At 40.5% G+C, this 21,947-nt stretch overlaps 2 protein-coding genes across 13 annotated transcripts in view; one reads left to right on the forward strand and one right to left on the reverse strand.

The window, feature by feature from the left end:
- DNM1L (dynamin 1 like) overlaps window positions 1–6,153 on the forward strand; it is a 64,169-nt gene extending 58,016 nt beyond the window's left edge. For 3 of the 11 annotated variants that reach the window (XM_025283489.3, XM_006055598.4, XM_006055592.4), the window contains 7 exons: window positions 1,794–1,850; window positions 2,463–2,540; window positions 2,856–2,888; window positions 4,897–5,073; window positions 5,242–5,351; window positions 5,481–5,640; window positions 5,902–6,153. In XM_025283489.3, the coding sequence (XP_025139274.3) occupies window positions 1,794–1,850; window positions 2,463–2,540; window positions 2,856–2,888; window positions 4,897–5,073; window positions 5,242–5,351; window positions 5,481–5,640; window positions 5,902–5,958 (672 nt within the window). In that variant the 3' untranslated portion in view covers window positions 5,959–6,153. The remainder of the gene's footprint in view (window positions 1–1,793; window positions 1,851–2,462; window positions 2,541–2,855; window positions 2,889–4,896; window positions 5,074–5,241; window positions 5,352–5,480; window positions 5,641–5,901) is intronic. The other 8 variants (XM_006055599.4, XM_025283486.3, XM_006055593.4 and 5 more) reach the window with 3 other exon arrangements.
- Window positions 2,121–19,281, reverse strand: YARS2 (tyrosyl-tRNA synthetase 2). 2 transcript variants are annotated; one of them, XR_006550427.2, is made up of 6 exons: window positions 18,428–19,281; window positions 17,255–17,422; window positions 10,165–10,320; window positions 9,682–9,852; window positions 8,810–9,076; window positions 2,121–5,095 (listed from the first exon to the last, which is right to left on the reverse strand). XR_006550427.2 is itself a non-coding variant. In XM_025283490.3 (5 exons), the coding sequence occupies exons 1-5, from the start codon at window positions 19,207–19,209 to the stop codon at window positions 8,917–8,919; spliced, it is 1,437 nt and encodes a 478-aa protein (XP_025139275.1). In that variant the 5' UTR covers window positions 19,210–19,281; the 3' UTR covers window positions 6,937–8,916. The 2 variants fall into 2 exon arrangements, 1 of the variants encoding a protein (XP_025139275.1); XM_025283490.3 differs by lacking the exon at window positions 2,121–5,095 and having other exon boundaries at window positions 6,937–9,076.
- Between the last annotated feature and the right edge of the window lie 2,666 nt (window positions 19,282–21,947).

The following is a 21,947-nucleotide window of genomic DNA, read 5'->3' on the forward strand; positions in this document are numbered from 1 at the left end:
AACAAACACATAGATACTCTCATTTAATCTTTAGAGCACCCTTATAAAGCTAATGTTAATAGACTAGGAAACCGGAGCTGAGAGTTAGTAACTTGTTAACAAAGCAAGTAAGCCAGCTCTCCGGGGCCAGCTAAGGTCATAACTGGTTGGTAATGGTTGGTAATAGACTAGCTTGAAAATTTCTGGTCTCTTGATTCCTCTGCCTTTTGCTTTGTGTCCTTCTTCAAAATGTACATTTAAATGCTAATTTGTAATTCTGAAAATTGTTGAAAATCCATATATTTTTATAATTTGCTGTATTTTTTATTTTTTCCTTTATTATTATTTTTTTTAATTTTATTTTTAAACTTTACAATATTGTATTGGTTTTGCCAAATATCAAAATGAATCTGCCACAGGTATACATGTGTTCCCCATCCTGAACCCTCCTCCCTCCTCCCTCCCCATACCATCCCTCTGGGTCGTCCCAGTGCACCAGCCCCAAGCATCCAGTATCGTGCATCGACCCTGGACTGGCGACTCGTTTCATACATGATATTATACATGTTTCAATGCCATTCTCCCAAATCATCCCACCCTCTCCCTCTCCCACAGAGTCCATAAGACTGTTCTATACATCAGTGTCTCTTTTGCTGTCTCATATACAGGGTTATTGTTACCATCTTTCTAAATTCCATATATATGTGTTAGTATACTGTATTGGTGTTTTTCTTTCTGGCTTACTTCACTGTATAATAGGCTCCAGTTTCATCCACCTCATTAGAACTGATTCAAATGCATTCTTTTTAATGGCTGAGGAATACTCCATTGTGTATATGTACCATAGCTTTCTTATCCATTCATCTGCTGATGGACATCTAGATTGCTTCCATGTCCTGGCTATTATAAACAGTGCTTTTTTTATAGTGAAATAGTATAATTTGTTACAAAATTTTCTTACCCAAAAACATCATTGTGAAGCTTTGTTAACGTACACCTTTTTTGCAAGTCTGAGTTCATGAAATGCTTTCTACTCAGGAGCATTCTGAATGCATTTAACTTAAATGCTTTTCTGCTGTATTTGATGCTGCTTATGAGCCGTATTAACACCATCGTCCTTCTATATTTTCATAGTCTTGCACCTGTTATGGTGCTTGACATACAGTAGGTACTATTGGTTTGAATTTACAGTTTCTTTAGTTTGGTACCAGAATTACATTGATGATATCAACAAATTTTAGAAGAGTGGCAGGTGATCAGTCTGTTAAACTACCCAGGTTGTAGAACAGACTGTCAGTTTCTAACACTAAGAAAGCAGAACATTCTTATAGATATTTCTTACTGTTTTGTGAGAATTGTGTGAAAGTAACAGAAATGTCAGCAGGTTAGAGTGATTTTTAAAGGCTTTGCTTAAGTTTTCTGTGATCTGTGTACTTCAGATTCTATATGGTATGTTGAAGGCTTATGTACTTTTATGTGGGAATAGTTTAAATCAGTGATTCTTAACTGAGTGGGAAAGGCAGAGACGATGCTGGTCCACTGCCCCTCCCTTGAGAATCCTTGGTACAGGAAGCCACCATTACTGATGTTGTATTTATCCTTCAGGTATGTTGGGGCAGAAAAAAAGATTGAGAAGCATTGGGTTAAATGATTTCTTGTTTGTTTTAAAATATAATTATGGCATGAGTCTCAACAGTGGGAGGATACACTGTTAGTTATTCCATACTTTTCAATTAAGCTGAACATTTTTTTTAGTAGCTTACATCTCTTATGTTCTGATAATCATGAATCTTTTGCTTGCTTGTGTTTCATAGGAACAAAGGAGAAACAGGCTAGCAAGAGAATTGCCTTCAGCTGTATCACGAGACAAGGTAAAAAATGTTTTTAAAGCGTATTCCCAACAAATATGCAGAGATGGACTGGTGAGCCTCAGAATATTACTGAGTTCTGGGAGTAATTTTTTCTTCTCACTTTAATACTTCATTGGCATATTTGAGTAAAGGTATGCAAGTTTCAGAACAGGCTTTGAGTAATTTAAAGATAAAATATTTTTAATACATTGGAATAAATGCTTAAAGGTGGATTTTAAGTATCAAGGCTTTTTGAAGAATTCAGTGACTGTGAACTTTGTAAAATTAGTTGAGAGGGAAGATGGCAGTATGTGCGTACCAGGTTTAGCTTCCTGTAATAGTTGCATGTATTAGTTTTTGTGTAAAAATCTGTTACCTTGAATTCTTTACCAGAAAAGATCTTATCATCTTGTAAAAATCAAAATGAAGCTTTTGGATTTGAACTTTTCTTAGGAATTCATCTGAACAAAGTCTTAAACAAAGGTGACAACAGTGACGGCAGTACAGGAAAGAAGCACAATAAACAATATGTCCCATTTTTGTTTTTCATGGGGAAAATTCGTATCTATAGAATGTTTCTGAATGCATTTTTGGCATCCTTGATTTCTTTTTCCCTGAATTTTTTGCCTTTAGTCTTCTAAAGTTCCAAGTGCTTTGGCACCTGCCTCCCAGGAGCCCTCCCCTGCTGCTTCTGCTGAGGCTGATGGCAAGGTCTGTTCTGATTCTTAATCTAAGCCTGCATGCCTAATTTGGTGCAACATAATCATCTGGAAACAATCCACTGAATAGCAGAATATTAATATGGGATATTGTGCTAAGACCAAATTTTAGTCTAATAGAAATTTTAAATCTTTTAACAGTGTATACTTCATAACATACATTTGTTAACATGCTTTTGCTTGCAATATGAAGATGCAGACAGAAAAAGAATTTAAAGAGGAAATTATCCTGCACTTTTTGAATTTCAAGCCATTGGTATTTAAATTTTGGTTGTTAAACTGCATGTTTTAACATATCTTTTAACAGTTAATTCAGGAGAGCAGAAGAGAAACTAAAAATGTGAGTCTTGCTTCACAATGAAAATGTTGGTACCCCTGGTTTTCAGAAACACTTGTCTTCAAAACCATTGAAGAACTTGTTTGTAACAGTGGCATCTATCTCTCATTGTCTTTATGTTTATTGTTTCTCTTATTCAACTAACTTCTAAGATGGTATTAATTCTAGTTTTAACATTGTTTTAAATAATAACACCCTTTCCCACTGTTTTCTATTACCTTCAAGAAGAGTGTTGAATTTAATATTTTGGTAGGAAATTAAAATTCTGGAGATGAAAATTGTACTTTTGGACTTTTCCTCTTTAAAGGTTCTCAGATCTGTCCAGTGCTAATAGATAGTCCTCTTAGGCTTCTTTCTTATGCTTTCTTATGCACTTGTCACTTCTTTCTTATGCACTTGTCACCCTAAATATGTAGCTTAACATGTGCCTCAACAGCTTAAGCAAATTCAGAGCATACAGGGGGACTGAGAGTTTGAGACTGTTGCCAGTTCTTGATAAAATAATCTGTAAATTATTCAGACCCATTCTTATTTTTATTTTTGCCATTCAGCTCTTATTTATTGTCCAGGTTTAAGATTCTGAACCTCAGATAAACCTTATAATTAAATGTCTTATCTTCTCTCAGCCCACTGTACTAAGATCTTAAGAGAACCATTTAAATCACTGCTTTTTATTTTATTCATGGCTTCACCTTGAATTTGCTCACTCTCCTTAAGACTTCATATGTAGGTCTATCACTCATGTATAGTTAACAGGCATTTAGAAATACAGTTACTCATTTAAAAAGTAGTATATAAATATTCCACCTATATATTGATAAACATCATCTTTAATACATATTTTAGAGACAAAGTTTGGGCAGTGTTTTGAATCAGAATGATACAAAAAACATTTAACAATTGCTATAACACTATTAAACTTATATCAAGTCATTTTTATTTCTATAATTCTGAATGCCATTTTATCTTCATTTTAGATTGTAAAATCTTAAAGAATATCTAAAAACATGTCTTAAATATTGATAAATTAGTGTTCCCTGTTACCTTAAACAGTCATTTTTCTTTTATAAATCAAGACTAACAGATATCCTAAAAAAGAAGGTGCAAAAGCACTTGTGATTAATGACAACACTAGATTTCTTTTAGCAGATCCTTTCTCACGGGTATAAACATTGAGGGAACTGATGATGTGTTTGTCATATTCAACATTTTAGGCAGCTTAATGTCATTATTGGGCCTTCCAGGTGGCTCAGTGATAATCCACCTGCCAATGCAGGAGACGTGGGATTTGATCCCTGGGTTGGGAAGATCCCCTGGAGAAGGAAATGGCAACCCACTCCAGTATTCTTGCCTAGAGAATCCCACGGACAGAGGAGCCTGGTGGGCAACAGTCCATGGGGTCACAAAGAGTTGGACATGACTTAACACACACACACAAACATGCATGCAAACTCAGAATCATGAGTGTGTTCTTTTTTCTGTTAATTAAAGGATTCCTACTTTTATCCTGTGACTATAAGAACATAAACTGACTTGAGAAATATATAAAGTCTTAACTTTTGGAGACATGTTGAACTTTCAGAGAGATCACAGTTCAACAGTGTTTAAAATTACTTTGAAGGGCTTTCCTTGTGCTTTTAATGGTCAGTCTTGTTTTAAAGGCTAGCTCATATTTTCTCCACAATCTCTAGTGTTAGAGGTTGGAGAGGAGGAAAAACTTTGAAAAGTTAGCAAGTAATAAAAGAGGAATTTAAGATATCCTGGCCAAGGCCTTGCCAGCAATTTAGAACAGGACCTCTTACTTAGCTCAGGGTTCCAGATGCACATGGGAGTCACCATCTCTTTCTGATCCTGCCATCTCTAAATAGATTAAACTCCAGATGGGTACTAGATGGGTATTCTCCTTGACGCCTATCAAAAAAATTAACTTTGCCTATCAAGAAAAATTAACTTTGTTTAGATAATGCCAGTTTGATATGGTTGGTACAGGTTTGGAACATGTTTTTTTCAGGTTGCATCTGGAGGTGGTGGGGTTGGAGATGCTGTTCAAGAACCAACAACAGGCAACTGGAGAGGAATGCTGAAAACTTCAAAAGCTGAGGAGTTACTAGCTGAGGAAAAATCAAAACCAATTCCAATTATGCCAGCCAGTCCACAAAAAGGCCATGCTGTGAATTTGCTGGATGTGGTAAGCTGTAGAATTTGGTAAGCTGTAGAATGATTGAGGACAAAGAACCAAGTTACCAAGAAAGCATTTTAAAAGACAGAAGGAACTGGTATCTCAAAAACATACTGTTACGTGTTGTCATTTCAAAATGGCACAACAGTAAATTTGTTCTCCCCTCACCCAATTTAGCCAGTTCCTGTTGCACGAAAACTATCTGCCCGTGAACAGCGAGACTGTGAAGTTATTGAACGACTCATCAAATCATATTTTCTTATTGTCAGAAAGAATATTCAAGACAGGTTAGTATTATGTATATAAATCAGACTAGAATACTGCTGGATAATTTCTGAATCGTTTCGAAAATATATGTAGTTTTTAAAATTTAGGTTTTTATTCTCAAATAAATGGATTATTTGATTGTTTTGCAGTGTGCCAAAGGCAGTAATGCATTTTTTGGTTAATCATGTGAAAGATACTCTTCAGAGTGAGTTAGTAGGACAGCTATATAAATCATCCTTACTGGATGATCTTCTGACTGAATCCGAGGACATGGCACAGCGTAGGAAAGAAGCAGCTGATATGCTAAAGGTAAACTGGGAATTTTTAAAAAATGTTCTTATTTGGGTTGTAGGTATAAACATTTATTATTTAAAATGATTGGAGATATATATACATATATAGTCTTTGTATGATGGCTAAATATTACTCTGTTGGCACTTGATTCGATTCAAATTTCAGAGAAGATATGAATCAACCACATATAAAGTGGAGAGATTATCCCATATTAATTCAGATTCTTTGGTATTATAATTTAAACATTTATAATTTTTATCATCTTCTTTAATGCAGGCATTACAAGGAGCCAGTCAAATTATTGCTGAAATCCGAGAGACTCATCTTTGGTGAAGAGAACTATGTAATCCTGAGATTTTGTTGACTTGTTAGTCCTGCCTACTTGAGTAGAATTTTATTTATGAACTCCTGTGTCTTGCAGTGATATGAATCTGCTCATGTGAAGACTGGCTATAAAATGAAAATTGTACTCTGTATTCCAGAACAAATCACACATTTAATCCAAATAATAAATGGCTATTTCTAAAATTTCCTAGTATATATAAAATACATCAAGTCTGTCTTGTGACAGTTTCATTTGAACTTAAAAGGAACCATTAATAGTTCTAGTTGTACAAGCAGTTTGTCTGTGAACAAGATGACCTGTGTGATCTGCTAGTAGTCTTAAAGCTGCTGCCACAGCCCTTCGAGAAGAATGCACCAAGACACCATTTCATAATGACTATGATGCATGCACTATATAAACCAACCTAGCTTTGAAAGAGATGGGTTGACAAGTTTCTCACATAGTCACTGTTCTAATTATCTTTTGATTTAGTTTTATTGAGCTTCTCTGCAACCTTTGATGTGTCTGTAAGAAAGCTGAACACATGAGAGGATCTGTAACACTGACAGTGATGTGATGTGCATAATATGTAGCTACCGTCCTTCCACTTCTGGGTCCACTTTCCCCTGGTGCATTAAAAATTAAAATACCTTTGATATTACTTAAACTTGGAAGCATGAATTATGTTTTACTGCATTAAGAACAACCATCTAGCCTTGATTATCTAGCAAGACTTGGTCATGACCATTTCCTTTAGTTTTTAGAAGAACTAGTAAATTCTCCTTGGCTTTCAAATATAATAGTAGTAATCCAGTAATCCATCTGTAAATTGGAGCCCACAGACCACACTTCAAGATTCACCTGGAGGAGGGTCTTAGAACCAAATACTGTACTGATTTTAAGTGTATCTTCTTTCTCTAAGTTTCTCTAAGGATTAGTTGGTAATAGTTATTACTTTTGCTTCACACCAACAAAGTAGATTAGAATAAAGGTACAAAAATAATGATGGGGCTTTATTATTCACAGAAAAACATGCTGACAGACACATACTCCTAAATGCTCTCAGAGGGTTGGGAGTGAGGTTTAGAACATGAACACATTTTACCAAAATTCCCCAGATTATTCTTGATGTGAATTACATAATTTTAAGATGAATTATATATTGCAGATATTAAATTTATTTTTATGTTATGACATTTATGAAGAAATACTGGCAGGAACATATGAATGTGTGTTACCTTTAGCTAATGATACTGTACTGAGAAACAACAGGATCAGCAAACTGGTCTCAAACATAACAGATTCAGTCTGGTGATACAGGACTATGAATCTGTTTGCAGTACCATCTTATAGAATACATGCTTCCAAAATGTTTATTAGCATACTTTAAAATCACTCTGCCATTATTAAACATCAGTTTTGAAATTATAGCCATCCATAATTCACGTATTTGAGATAGATCAGATGATTACCATTCTAGTCTAACTTTGTTAATTTGTAAAGGGGGACAGAACCTTACAATGCACCTTTTTCCAGCAAACTTCAAATTGAAAACATTACCTGCTATGGTAATGCACTTTTTAGTACTACACACCATGTACAAAGAAAAACAGGCAAGATAGGTACAGAAAGAGGAAACCTCCTTTTGTTGGCCCTCAAACCGAGTGAAGTTCTGAAATGTAGAGATGATCTCTGACTTACAATGGATACCTGTATGTTCTTACTTTGTAAATAAAGTTGCTAGTATGAAGTGACATTAAAAAGCTTGTCAATAAGTGAATTCTTCCTAACTGTACTCCCAGAAGAGTACATGCAAATCTACTTTGGAACATAGCAATATAGCTTATACTATATAAACGTTTAATGACTTTTCTTTTTAGATTTTTATAATTGACTGAGGTTTTATTATAATACATCTCCAGTTTTTTGCAAATGAAGATGACTTGCTCCAAATAGTCCAGGTAGTAAATAGCTAGAATTTGAACTCGAAAGCCATGCTTTGCTGCCTGTAAGATTTTCTAGAACAAATCTGATTGTTAACCATTTTGTGTGTATGTGTGTGTTTTACTTGATCTTCAAGTGATCAAATGAAATTAAGGAAATCAAGAAAAATCAATGATCTGATTTTTTAGATGTTGCAAACAGTTCTGGAGAATCAACTTGCCTAAAGAATGTAGAGCTTAATTTGACTAAATCTTGATTCCAGATCCTTTAAATTTGACCTGAAAACTTCCCTTCCTGGAATATTTTTTGATATTCTCATATGTTTGGATATTTTAGTGTAGCCACTATTTTATCTTGTTGCCTCTATTTTATCTTGTTGGTTACTTAACTTTTTGGTTCATCTCAAGCTGTAATCTGCTTGGGGACAGAAGTTGAAACTTAGAGACTAATTTAAAAGTTGATAAATTTATAAGATATTGCTACCTTTTTTACTGAGTTAAAACAAGGCTAATGAGTAAATTTAATTTCATGGAAACACAGGTGACTGGAACACTGAATTATAAACTTTCTGAAAAGTCACATACTGATTTTTCTTCAAAAAGAAATGATTTGTACTGTAATTCTAATGCTGTCTATGGCTTCCTCTAACTTTTCTCCTTTTTTATAGAATTTGCTTCCTGAACAACAACAAAAAAAATCCAATGATATATTTACCTGATACAAGAGCAAGGACAGGATAGGAAACTTAGCATTTAGTTTTTCATGAAGCATAATTATTAAAAGAGATTAAACCTAGAAATCATGCTTTTCTGTGTTAGTCTTTAATATTTAAGGATTAGGAAATAAAATATTCCACAAACTTAACCAACCTGTATGAACAATGTATGAACCTGTATGAACAATGAAATTACTCACACTGAGGTCTAGAATATACTCCAGTCTTTGAGTTGCATAAGTGAAGATATAAGTTTGTATATCTTGATAATGAATGATGGATGTTTCAACACCAGAAGGGTTTTTCATCATAGCCGAAGCCATTTTATAATGTAGAAGTTCCTTTTTCCTATTTTAAGTAATGAAAGTCCATTCTTAAGAATATGTTGTCCAACAACTAAAACACTCTCAGGATTTGTTACTTGTCTGTGATTTATACTGACTCCACCTTCTGTAATCATCCGATACCTAAAAATAGAAATGTTTAGTAACTAAATAAATCTAATCATTGTTGACCACTCCCAACAATACACATATATCATTATTTCATTTAAATTTCAAAGGCTAATTGAAACCATTTAGCACTGAATTGTTATCTTCATATTTGCTAGATTCTGCCTCCCCTTTAGTTCTTCTAAAGGAACAGATGGAATAAATTCAACTAAAATTTTAAAACAGGCTGAGCAACCCCACTATGCCCCTCAAATAAGATGATACAGACTGAGTATGAGAGAGGCTGTGTGAATCTGTATACTTAGGGCCTCTGATCTTGTGATCTTCTCAAACTGACTATCCCTGAGCCAACTGATCCCAGCGTATTTATACAATTGTGGCCCCTTAAACCAATTCTCTAATGCTGGAGAAAAAACTTACCAGGTTAGACTTCATAAGACAGTACAGTAATACTGTACAGAAAATTTAAGTTATTTTCAGCAATAAGTACTCTCAGTTTTCACTTTATTCTCAGACTAACCTAACATCTATAAGGAATGAGATGCCATTATCAGGAAAACACCATCTGTGGAAACATGCTGTGAAATATAACTTTGAACCTAAAAGTTAAATAACCTTACCCTCGGGGACCATCTGGAATGGCATTTGCTTTGCGGCACGTATCTAGGACACTTGTTCCAGGGTCAAGAACTAATTCAGAAAATGAAGCTTCTTTAAACAATTCTTTTAACTCTTGATCAGACATGACTTCCAGCGCATCTATGCTGCTGTGATAAAGGGCTTGTGTACACCTGGAAAACATGTTTTGAGAACCACATCACGTTGACAGCTTATACAGACATGTGTTCTACTACCCAATAACCAATTATGAAGTACCCATTATATTCCAGATGGGAAGTTTTTCAAACAGCAACATTTATCTTGTATAATTTATAAGCTTAATTCAGGACAATCTTTTTTCCTAGTAAATGAAGGCTAGTATTTTAAACTGGTTAACACTGACAGTCCTTGTTAGTGGTAAAAGGTAACTCTAAAACCGTGGCTCCAAATGTTCTGCAGTCTCTTAACTAATTAATCAAGTGATCTTTATTCTACAAGGTCACCTTTTAGCAGAGGCCAGCCCTTCTTGTCCATGAACAAGCTTTGTTACTTCCGCAGCAAGTCGCTTCTGAGGACCCCGCTTTTCTGGCTCTGTGACATGCAGCTGCATGATGTGGTCAATCTCTGGAAGAGGCAGAAAAGTGAAGAGCTTCAGGTATCTTTGGGGTGAAAAAAACAAAAAAAGCCTGTTAGAGTTATATAACATACCTAGTTTTTGTCTCCCTCCTCTATTTTAGACTATGGAATAAACATGCAGAAATGTACCAAAAATATGACAACACCAAAAATACAACATCACCCCGATTGAAGATTCAATTTTGCCATCTTTGTTTCAGATACTTCCTTTTTAAAAGCAATAGTCTAGATATAGATGACCCCATCCCCATCATATATATTCTTCTTGCTCCAGAGACATCATCAAAAATGCTCAGCTGGATGACTCACAAGCTGGAATCAAGATTGCTGGGAGAAATAACAACCTCAGCTATGCAGATGATACCACCCTAATGGCAGAAAGTGAAGAGGAACTAAAGAGCTTGATGAGGGTGAAAAAGGAGAATGAAGAAGCTGGCTTAAAACTCAGCTTTCAAAAAATGAAGATCATGGCATCTGGTCCCATCAGATAGATGTAGAAACAATGGAAACAGTGATAAACTATTTTCTTGGGCTCCAAAATCACTGCAGATGGTGACTGCAGCCATGAAGTTTAAAAGACACTTGCTCCTTGGAAGAAAAGCTATGATAGTGTATTAAACCTAGATAGCGTATTAAAAAGCAAAGACGTCACTTGCCCACAAAAATCTGTATAGTCAAAGCTGTGGTTTTTCCAGTAGTCATGTATGGCTGTTAAGAGTTGGACCATAAAGAAGGCTAAGCACAGAAGAATTGATAACTTTAAAATTGTGCTGGAGAAGACTCTTGAGAGTCCCTTGGACAGAAAGGAGATCAAATCAGTCAATCCTAAAGGAAAACACTGAATATTCATTGGAAGGACTGATGCTGAGGCTCCAATACCTGATGCAAAGAGCAAACTCACTGGAAAAGACCCTGATGTTGGGAAAGATTGAGGGCAGGAGGAGAAGGAGGCAACAGAGGATGAGATGGTAGGATGGCATCACTGACTCAATGGACATAAGTCTGAGCAAACTCCAGGAGATAGTGAAGGGCAGGAAAGCCTGGCGTGCTACATTCAGAGGGCTGCAGAGTCAGACACGACTTTGCAACTGAACAACAATAACAGATACACAACAGTGCTCCTAGCCAAGGAAGCACAATTGTATCACGTCCCCTCACCCTTCAAGGTAACCACTCTCCCGACTTTGATGGTAATCACTACCTTATTTATATTTTTACCATCTCAGTGTGCCTCCCTAAACAGCGTCACTTAGTTTTGCCTTTTTTTAGACTTTATATAAACAGAATCATTACTCTGGCAAATCAGATTTCCTTGGTGGCTCAGATGGTAAAGTGTTTGCCTACAATGTGGGAGACCTGGGTTTGATCCCTGGGTCAGGAAGATCCTCTGGAGAAAGAAATGGCAACCCACTCCAGTACTCTTGCCTGGAAAATCCCATGGACAGAAGAGCCTGGTAGGCTACAGTCCACGAGGTCGCAAAGACTCGGACACGACTGAGTGACTTCACTCACTGGCTTGTCATGATGCTGGCAATGCACCCATGTTGCTGTGTGTGCAGCTGCTGAATACAGCATTCCACATTAAAGATAGTTCACAATGTATTTATTTTGGTGTGGATATTTTGTGTTGTTCCTACTCCTGGACAGTAGTTAATGGTGCTGCTACGACTATTCCCATGTATTTCTCTTGGTGCACTAATCTGTCAGGGATGTGCCCAGGAGAGGGACTGCTGGTATTAACACAAGTCATAAATGTATTCTACTGAGTAGGTACAGCCACATATTTTTCCAAGTGGTTCTATATGTATAATGTAAGTGCTTGACATTAAACTTCTCACTGCTTAATGCCAAAGTATCCATTTCAAAGGCTGATCTCAAATAAACAACTGCCAATTGTATGTCATCAGTTCAGTTCAGTCGCTCAGTCGTGTCCGACTTTGCAACCCCCTGAACCACAGCACGCCAGGCCTCCCTGTCCATCACTAACTCCCAGAATTCACCCACCAACTAGGTAAGGAACCAGGCTACCCCCACTGATGAAAATCCCCTTTAGAAAACCCTGGGTAACTGAGATAACTGACTGCCTGAATGACCCCTCTCCAGCCTTCCCACTCCCTGTTTTCCCTGTTTTAAATTAGCCAGTGAAGAGTGAACCTGCAGAATCCTAGTCACTCCAATAAAGGCAGAGCCCTGGGTGGGTCCTCCCTGCCTTTCTATCCTTGACTCACTGTGTGCCTGTGCCCTTTGGAAACTAAGTAATACATTTTATTTTTTAAGGTTCCCTGATGATTGTTGCTGAGGCGTGTCTTATAGTCATAAGGACCACAAGTCTAGTCTAGTCACAAGTTTGGCTCTGGCCAAGGAGAAGGCAGTGGCATCCCACTCCAGTACTCTTGCCTGGAAAATCCCATGGGTGGAGGAGCCTGGTAGGCTACAGTCCATGGGGTCGCTAGGAGTCGGACACGACTGAGGAACTTCACCTTCACTTTTCACTTTCATGCATTGGAGAAGGAAATGGCAACCCACTCCAGTGTTCTTGCCTAGAGAATCCCAGGGACGGAGGAGCCTGGTGGGCTGCCGTCTATGGGGTCACACAGAGTCAGACATGACTGAAGTGACTTAGCAGTAGCAGCAAGGAAATGTCTGTGGGGGCTCCCACAAGTAGTATGGGCCCAGGTGAGGGCCACCCCCTACCCCCTACCAGGCATTTCTAGCTGACGGTAACACTACCGACAGGTTGAGGCCCACATAACTGGCAAAGGCATAGTTGGCAGGACTGCATGACTGCCGTTTAGCTTTGACTAGTTTACTAGCTGGCTAACCCAGATGGATAACATATTTGCAAGGGTAGCAATGTATGCTGGAGGTCCATAATGCTATTATGTCTTTTGCATATTGCCTCATGTTACCTCAGTATTCATCCCAAAATGTCACTGCTGCCACAATTCAACAATATCTGCAGTATTGTGATCAACAATCAAAGTCATATCCTCTAGTGAGGTGATCAGACCACCAATTATAAAAGCTTTGATTGACTACTAATGTACATGAAAGTCCTTCACATCTCAGGGTAAGGAGACCTAAAGAGAGTGGAGTGGATCCCAAGGCTATTATCACTGCCCAACCTGAGGCTCTGAGTGCAAGGCAAAGAAAAGGATACTCACATATGTGAGGAGGAAAGAGACCTGCCCTGTGAGTGAGTCATACTGGGACTACACTTCCTAACCTGGATAAATGGAACAACCCAACAACAGAAAAAGAGCAGAGCAAAGAAAAGGAAATACAGCTGAGGCGTGCTGTTCCTCTGTCCCCTAAACCCGATGGGATACCATGGGTTCAGTATCTGGTGTGATGTTGAACAATGGATAAATATAAATGCTCAGAACATCTTGTGCCAATGCCTTGTAAGACCCCTGAGGAGGTACAGCAGCTCCTTGATAAATCAGAACCCCTATGGAGGTTTCCTGGGTGTTGCTTATTGCTGCTGTGTACCTATATGCCAAGGCTCTAGTGTTATGCTCCAGAGGCTGAGGGCTTTCCCAAACACCCTGTGGTAACCTGCCATTGGAGGGAGAGCCCAGTCCTGGGGAGGATGACTGCGACACCCTGAAAAGGGAGGCAGCCACCTATGAAGAAGGCTCATGAGGATGTCTTCCACAAACTTGCTGCTGATGACATGTAAGATTATGAGAATCAGGAAGTAAAAACAGATCAGACATTACACCTTAACTGAAATTCTGTGCATAAGGAAGAAAAGGAAGTTGATTGGCAATTGCAGGTTTTTAGAACCTAAATTGTTACTCATGGCTGCTGAAATGCATCAGCTGGCTGGTATCTAAAGATCCTAAAATCTACAACCTTCTCAGAGATCTATCTGTCCAGGATATATGTTTCCTTCCTCTAAGAAACCAAAGATCTTGAGTCCCCTCAGATTTCCCCTTATGGGACAGAATAAACCAACATGCCTCATAAGATACCCCTGCCACCACTGGAAAGGCTGACAGGGTTATAGGCTTCCAGTGAGGATGAAGAGGGAGAAGAAAGGAAGGCAGATGATCCTAGACCCACCAGTATTCGTACCAGGGCCCTCCCTTGCCTCATCTGGACATTCATTGCCTGACTGGGCCCATCCTTCCACCACGGTGATTACTGCTAAAGGCCTGTCTCCTGCTGTGCAAAACTGGCATGGTCCAATTGGTTTATCATTTCTATGACCAGAGGGACTTAAATGACCCCCTCTTCATTCTAACCTTGAGTCTCTTTGACCCTAAGTCCAGAGAATTCATTTTACAAGGTGCTCTGTCTAATCATGGGGTAATGCTTGTGCATTTTACTGGGTCTGTCAAAACCATTCAAAGGGCACTGGAGACCACTGACAGGGTTCCTAGACATGGAGGAAATCACTCATCATTAAGCCGCCAGTACACTCAGGTACAACGTGTACTAGCCCTTTTCATGTTCTGGAGGCAACACATCTCTCACCTCTTACCAATTCTTTGCCACAGTCACATGCAAGGCACCACCTTTCACTGGGGCGAGCCCAACAATACATTTGGGAAGCTGCCCAGCAGGCAGGCCAATGAGCCTTACCTTTAGTCCCATCTGGCTCCACATTCCAAGTCAGTACTTGACCATATCTGATTATGTCTCCTTGGAGTCTCTGGACCAAATATAAGTCTACTTGATTTCCTATGGATTTTGGATTAAGTGGCTAACCCCAAAGGATTCTACCAGGATCTTTTAGAAACTGAGGCCCTAAACAGCCCCTAACCAATACAACCACCTAATGCCCTGGGTTAGAGATGCCTCCTTGGTAAAATTAAAATGGTACCTTCAGGAGAGGGCTAACCTGGATATCAAGGCCTTTAAAAATTACAGGAGAATGGAGCTTCCCTCATGATCAGCTTCTTGCCTAAGAGCCTTTTGGAGTTGGTAGTGGTGAGAGTGGCTTGGAGAGTCCCTTGGGACCAACTGTCTGAGATGGACAGGGAGTCCATATTCTTAACCAATGACAGCACCACCACTGTATGTATGCACTGCAGCTAGCTGGAGGACTGCAGCATTCCCCCTGGTCTCAGGGGCCTCTCTAGCTGAAGAAGGCAGTCCTGACTCAGCCCAACTGGCAGAACTTGTAGCTGTTCACTTAGCCCTTGAAAGTGTAAGTCGCTCAGTCATGTTCAGCTCTTTGCAACCCCATGGACTATGCAGTCCATGGAATTCTCCAAGCCTGAAGACTGGAGCTGTTCCCTTCTCCAGGGGATCTTCCCAACACAGGGATCGAACCCAGGTCTCCTGCATTGCAGGTGCATTCTTTACCAGCTGAGCCGCCAGGGAAGCCCTTAGTAAGCCAAAAAAAGAGAATGTTGGCAGATCTACATTTTCATAGACTCCTGGGCTACTGCTAATGACCTCGTGGTTTGGTCTGGCCAATGGCTAAGGGACAATTTTCTCATATAAGACAAGCCCATTTGGCCCAAACCTGGAAGGAGTCCCTAGTTCCTATCATTGCTACTCATGTTTCTGTTCAAACTACCTGCTCTGTGTGTGCGTGCTAAGTCATTTCAGTCATGTCTGACTCTTTGCAACCCTATGGACTGTAGCCCACCACTTTCCTCTGTCTAAGGGATTCTCCTGGCAAGAATACTAGCACCACCTGCTCTATGCTGGAAGCCATTTCAACAGTACTGCAGACTGTTGCAGTACTGAGCCCACCACACTATACCCAGCACACACCCTACCAGCTCAAAAAAATGGGCTCTCAATTCCTTGGGTCACTAAGGAATTCAGGCCTTAACAGCTTGGGCTCTAGTGAGCAGACTCACCATCATCTTCTTGGCAACAGCCAAAGTTGTAACAGATGATTGTAGTCTCTGTTCCCAAACCAATGGAGGATATTCAGATGGGGACATATTCCCAGGGGAGACCAACCATGTTCCCACTGGCAGTTAATTTCACTGAACACTTCCTTTTTCTCCTGGGGCCTCCAGATACGCCTCCACAGTCATGGGACTTCTCTGGATGATGCAAATCTCTTGCCTCAGTAAATTTATTTTTGTTCCCTTTGGATTGCCAGGCATTACTGACTCTGACCCACTTTACCTCTCCAGAGACTAAACAATGGGCTTTCCAACATAATATTTTTTGGAATTTCCATCTAGGTTATAGCCCCAGGCATCTGGCCTCACTAAGCACCATCAACCTCCTTAAAGAGATACTCCTGAAATTACTCTCAGGTAACTGGTCCCCAAAATGGACCAAACTCTTGCTCATTTTGCTTAATTCTCACTTCTTGGGCCTTCACATCCTATATACCAACTATTATACACTCACCCAAATCTCACTGTTGGTCCCCTCTGGCAATCCTTAAGATATGCTCTGAGAGAACTTTGTTTTCCTACTCAATAGTGGTTTCTCATGTTCTGTAGTAAAGTCTTAGATATTTAAAAAAATTAAAGAATTATTCCTAAATTATTTTTGATGATCATTATGTCAGATGGCATTTTTTGGGAAAAATTCATTTTCTTTGTTGCAGGTGTATTTCTCATTAATTTATATTCTTCCAAGAGTTTGACATATTATGAAACAATGAGAAAAATCACTTAAAAAAAGGATCTTCTTTTATGTTAAAGAAAAGGAGCTTTAGAGACAATGGTAAAATAAAAGTCCAGTTTATGATGAAAGGAGTAAAAAACTAGAATATGCACGCAATAATCCTGCTCGATGTAGATCACAAACTTGGCTCTAACCTTTTTAGCACCCACAGTAGTTTTCTGCTTTAACCAACAGTGTTTAACTACAGTGTTACAGTGATGTACTGCCTTAAATAGAATCTATGTTAAAATAAACAAAAAACCCAAAAAACTATGAAGGGATGAAGGGTGCAGAGTCAATGACTAAAATTGTATCATGAGGTTAATGAACTTAATTTTTCTCAGCACACAATTATTAAGAACTCACCTTTCTACCAAATCATCTTGTTGCCTGAGAAAAAACTGATACAATTCAAATGGTGATGTCTTATCTCTGTTTAGCCAAACAGCATTGCCAGCAGACTTGCCCAGTTTCGCTCCAGTTGTACTTGTAATTAGAGGAACAGAGATTCCAAACACATCTTCTCCAGTCAACCTATGAATAAAGAATAACTTTATTATGTGCTTCAAGCTCAAGTGGTGGCAGGTTCTGCTAATTATTCTGATTTCAGTGTGGTTTTTTGTTCTAAGAAACCTTCCTTAATCTTCTAAACCAGGATTCTTGTCCATCTTTCTGCTTTCACAGCACCCTATTTTGACATTTGTCATTCTGAACTGCAACTGAACCAGTGACTCTGGGCAAGCCAAGGGGAAATGCCACATAATTGGGGCCTAGAAATTTTTAAAGGTTGGGTGGGAAGAGAAGAGAAAACTAGGTAAAGGTGTGGTCAGGTAGAGACACTAAAAGAGGTATTTTAAAGGATTTTTAAAATGAGTAGCATATGAGCTGGCTCTGTATTTCATCTCCCTCTAGAAAATGCCATTAAAGATATATTATTCACAAATATTTGGTGTTGAAAAAATTTTTTCTCGATGCCAACCAATGACTAACACTTAGCTTCAAGGAAGGTGCAGAGCAAAAGCAGAAACTATTCAAGGCGGTCCAGTCACGGTCAGGTTACAAACAGTCTTTCAAATTAGAAACACAGAAAAGCTTCTTAGAAGCAGCAAACATACAATCTGAATCCTGGCTGCTGCTGCTGCCAAGTCGCTTCAGTCGTGTCCGACTCTGTGCGACCCCATAGACGGCAGCCCACCAGGCTCCCCCGTCCCTGAGATTTTCCAGGCAAGAACACTGGAGTGGGTTGCCATTTCCTTCTCCAATGCATGAAAGTGAAAAGTGAAAGTGAAGTTGTTCAGTAGTGTCTGACTAGTGGGGTCTATTTCCTTCAGAGCTCTAGAATATATCCCATACCGAATATCATTAATTCAGCACTTTAGTTCTCATTAGCCAGTGACATAAAATTAACCCCATTAGACTCTTAGGGGAAATAAAAGAGCTGAAACAAAGGGCGTCACTCCACAATACTGACAGTGCATTACAGGCTATTTGTGTGTAACTTATTTGACCTGAGATTTCTCCCGGCCTACAGGCGCTTACTTGTGGATGAACTCGTATCCAGACATGATATTGCCCAGCTGATCTGATCCACCCAGCTGGACACGGCATCCATAATGCTGGAACAGGTAGTAGAAATCATAGGCCTGGAGCACCTGGTATAAAAACTCGGCCAAACTCATGCCTCCGGAGCTCTTGAGCCGAGTCTGCACACTCAGCCTGCTTAGCAGCGTTCCCATGCGGAAGTGGCCACCCACTGCCGCTAGGAAGTCCACCAGGTCCTGCTTCTGGTACCACGCCGAATTGTCCAGCACGGTGAAGCTGCCCCAGGTCCGCCCATTTGCAAAGAGCTGCTGGTGATTAGCAGCCAGGGCCTTTAGCCCTTGACTCAGGGCACGGGCGTTCCTTTGCACGCTCTCCGCATCCAGCGCCTCGCGCTCCTTGGTACGACCGCTTGGGTCTCCCAGGCGCGCCGTGGCACCTCCCACCAGCGCGATCACGTTGTGGCCCGCTCGCTGGAAATGAAAAAGGCCCAAAAGCGCCAGCAGATGCCCGACATGAAGCGAGTCGGCCGTGGGGTCGAAGCCGCAGTAGATGGTCTGGGGAAATTTCCCTCCCGTGCCGCGGTCGAAGAGCTCTGGGAGCTCTGTCTTTGTACCCTTCTCGGGGAAGAATTCCTTGAACAGACCCCGAGCCTTCTGCACCGCCAGCAACCCCTGAGCGGCCGAGTGGGCCTCACGCAGCCCCAAGGGCAAGACTCCTGACAGGCCTTGGGTACCAAGCCACTGGCTCCGAGAAATGCACCGCAACATGGGCGCCGCCATCTTGGCGGCGGCACGAAAGGAATGCTGGGACCTTAGAGGCCCACCACACCCCTCAGTTCCCGCCTCTTGAAATTCCTACAGAATTTGTCGGTGTGTTTCTGCGCATGCCCAGCTGAGGCGGAGCGGTTACTTAGTTACTGATACCTCAGCCTTGGAGTTCTGACTTCCTGGGTGGGGTTTCGGCCAAAAGTCGGGTAACCGTAAGTTCCGTCGAACTTACTTTCCTCCTTGGTAACGTGGATGTGTTTATAATAGTTCCTACTTCAGAAAGCTGATGTGAGCATTAAGAATTAAGACTTAAGAGTTCTAAAATATTATTTTTTGTTTAAACTTAAATTACCGTTTTCTTGTCACCTAAGAAAAGTCGTGATGCTTTGAAATCTTGGTCCTATGCAAAAATTTTTTCACAGAGGTTGTGAGAGGTTAGGAATTGGTTTAACCTCATGGAGAAATACTGAGGTGGCTTGGAGATGCAATCAGTTTCCTAATGCTGATTCCCAAAAGGATGGGAACACTTCAGTCACCAGTATTTATTAGCTTCTCCAGGAGGTGGCAGTCTCGTCTAAGCTATCAGTTCAGTTCAGTTCAGTCGCTCAGTCGTGTCCGACTCTTGCGACCCCATTGAATTAAATGCAAAAGGCCCTGTTTAATTCGTTTACTTCAATTACAGGTAACCAAGTGGGGCACAGACTTTATTTTTCTGGGCTCCAAAATCACTACAGATGGTGACTGCAGCCATGAAATTAAAAGACGCTTACTCCTTGGAAGGAAAGTGATGACCAACCTAGATAGCATATTGAAAAGCAGAGATATTACTTTGCCAACAAAGGTCCGTCTAGTCAAGGCTATGGTTTTTCCTGTGGTCATGTATGGATGTGAGAGCTGGACTGTGAAGAAGGCTGAGCGCCGAAGAATTGATGCTTTTGAACTGTGGTGTTGGAGAAGACTCTTGAGAGTCCCTTGGACTGCAAGGAGATCCAACCAGTCCATTCTGAAGGAGGTCAGCCCTGGGATTTCTTTGGAAGGAATGATGCTAAAGCTGAAACTCCAGTACTTTGGCCACCTGATGCGAAGAGTTGACTCATTGGAAAAGACTCTGATGCTGGGAGGGATTGGGGGCAGGAGGAGAAGGGGACGACAGAGGATGAGATGGCTGGATGGCATCACTGACTCGATGGATGTGAGTCTGAGTGAACTCCGGGAGTTGGTGTTGGACAGGGAGGCCTGGCGTGCTGCGATTCATGGGGTCGCAAAGAGTCGGACACGACTGAGCGACTGATCTGATCTGAAGTGGGGCACAGCTTTGGCATCTGAGTGCTCAGTCGTGTCAGACTCGTTACAACCCCCATGAACTGTAGCCCGCCAATCTCCTCTGTCCGTGGGATTGGAATGGGTTGCCATTTTCTCCTCCAGGGGATCCTCCAGACCCAGGGATGAAACCCGCTTTTGCTGCATTGCAGGCAGATTCTTTACCACTGAGCCATATGAAATTCAAATTAGTAATCACATTGCCACAGTAATCAGGTGCTATCAGTCCTCTCTGGGCTAGGAATGGGCCTCTCACTGGCAGCTGGCTGGCAGGGATCCAAGTCCAAAACTGCCACTTATTTTTTTAAAATTTTTATTTATTTATTATTTTTGGCTGCATTGAGTCTTTATTGCTGTGTATGGTGTTTCCCTGGGGATTCCTAGGTGGCTTAGTGGTAGAGTCTGCCTGCTGATGCAGGAAACGCCAGTTTGACTCCTGAGTCAGGAAGATTCCCTGGAAGAAGAAATGGCATCCCACTCCGGCTTTCTTGCCTGGAAAATCCCACGGACAGAGGAGCCTGATGGGCTGAAGTCCATGGGGTTGTAGAGTGGGACATGACTAAGCAATTGAACACAGAGCACAGGGGCTTTCTCTAGTTGCTGCAAGTAGGCACTACACTTCGTTATGGCACGAGGGTTTCTCATTGCAGTGGCTTCTCTTGTTGCAGAGCTTTAGAGCGTGCCAGGCTTCATTAGTTGCAGGAGCAGGGCGCAGTAGTTGCAGTACTTGGTCTCTAAAGTATCTGTGGCTTGTGGCCTTAGCTGCTCTGTGGCATGTGGTTCTGAACCTGTGTCCCCTTCTCTGTCAGGTGGACTCTTAAACACGGCCAACAGGGAATTCCCAAACTCCATTTTAGCATCTTATTTCTGGCACCACTTTCAATGTCAACTGTCTTAAATCGAGTTACCTGGGAAAGAGACTCCAATGGGAGATTTATGTGCATTATTACTGGGAACAACATCTGTACTGGAAAGATGGAGGCAGAGGGAGAAGTTGATTTGTGAATACATTGCAGTGGAGGCCACAGGCAACCCCCATAGGGGCTCTGGATCTGGGGTTTCCTTTCAGTGTCAACCTGAATATAGGCAAGGGGACGTGTTTTTGTACCCTGTTTTTGACCATTCCTTAAAGGTGGGATGCCCCTGGGCAAACCTTTGGCAGAGAGTGAGATGCAGAAGAGGACTCAGATATGAGCCATCAGCAACCAATACTCTCAGCAGCTGGGAGATGAAGTGCCTTGCTCCTGATACAGGCATGTGGCCATGCTCCAAACCGTTCTTAGAGGACCTTTTCCAGTTCTTGACGTTATAAAGTCATTTAACAAAATGATATCTTATTTTAAAAAATTTGTTTATGTATGTATGTAATTATCAGTGAAGTGAGTTTCATGAGAAATTTCAAATTTCATGAGAAATTTTAAAGAGTAATT

The sequence above is a fragment of the Bubalus bubalis genome, chromosome 4 (assembly GCF_019923935.1).
Source record: "Bubalus bubalis isolate 160015118507 breed Murrah chromosome 4, NDDB_SH_1, whole genome shotgun sequence".
Classification (NCBI taxonomy): domain Eukaryota; kingdom Metazoa; phylum Chordata; class Mammalia; order Artiodactyla; family Bovidae; genus Bubalus; species Bubalus bubalis.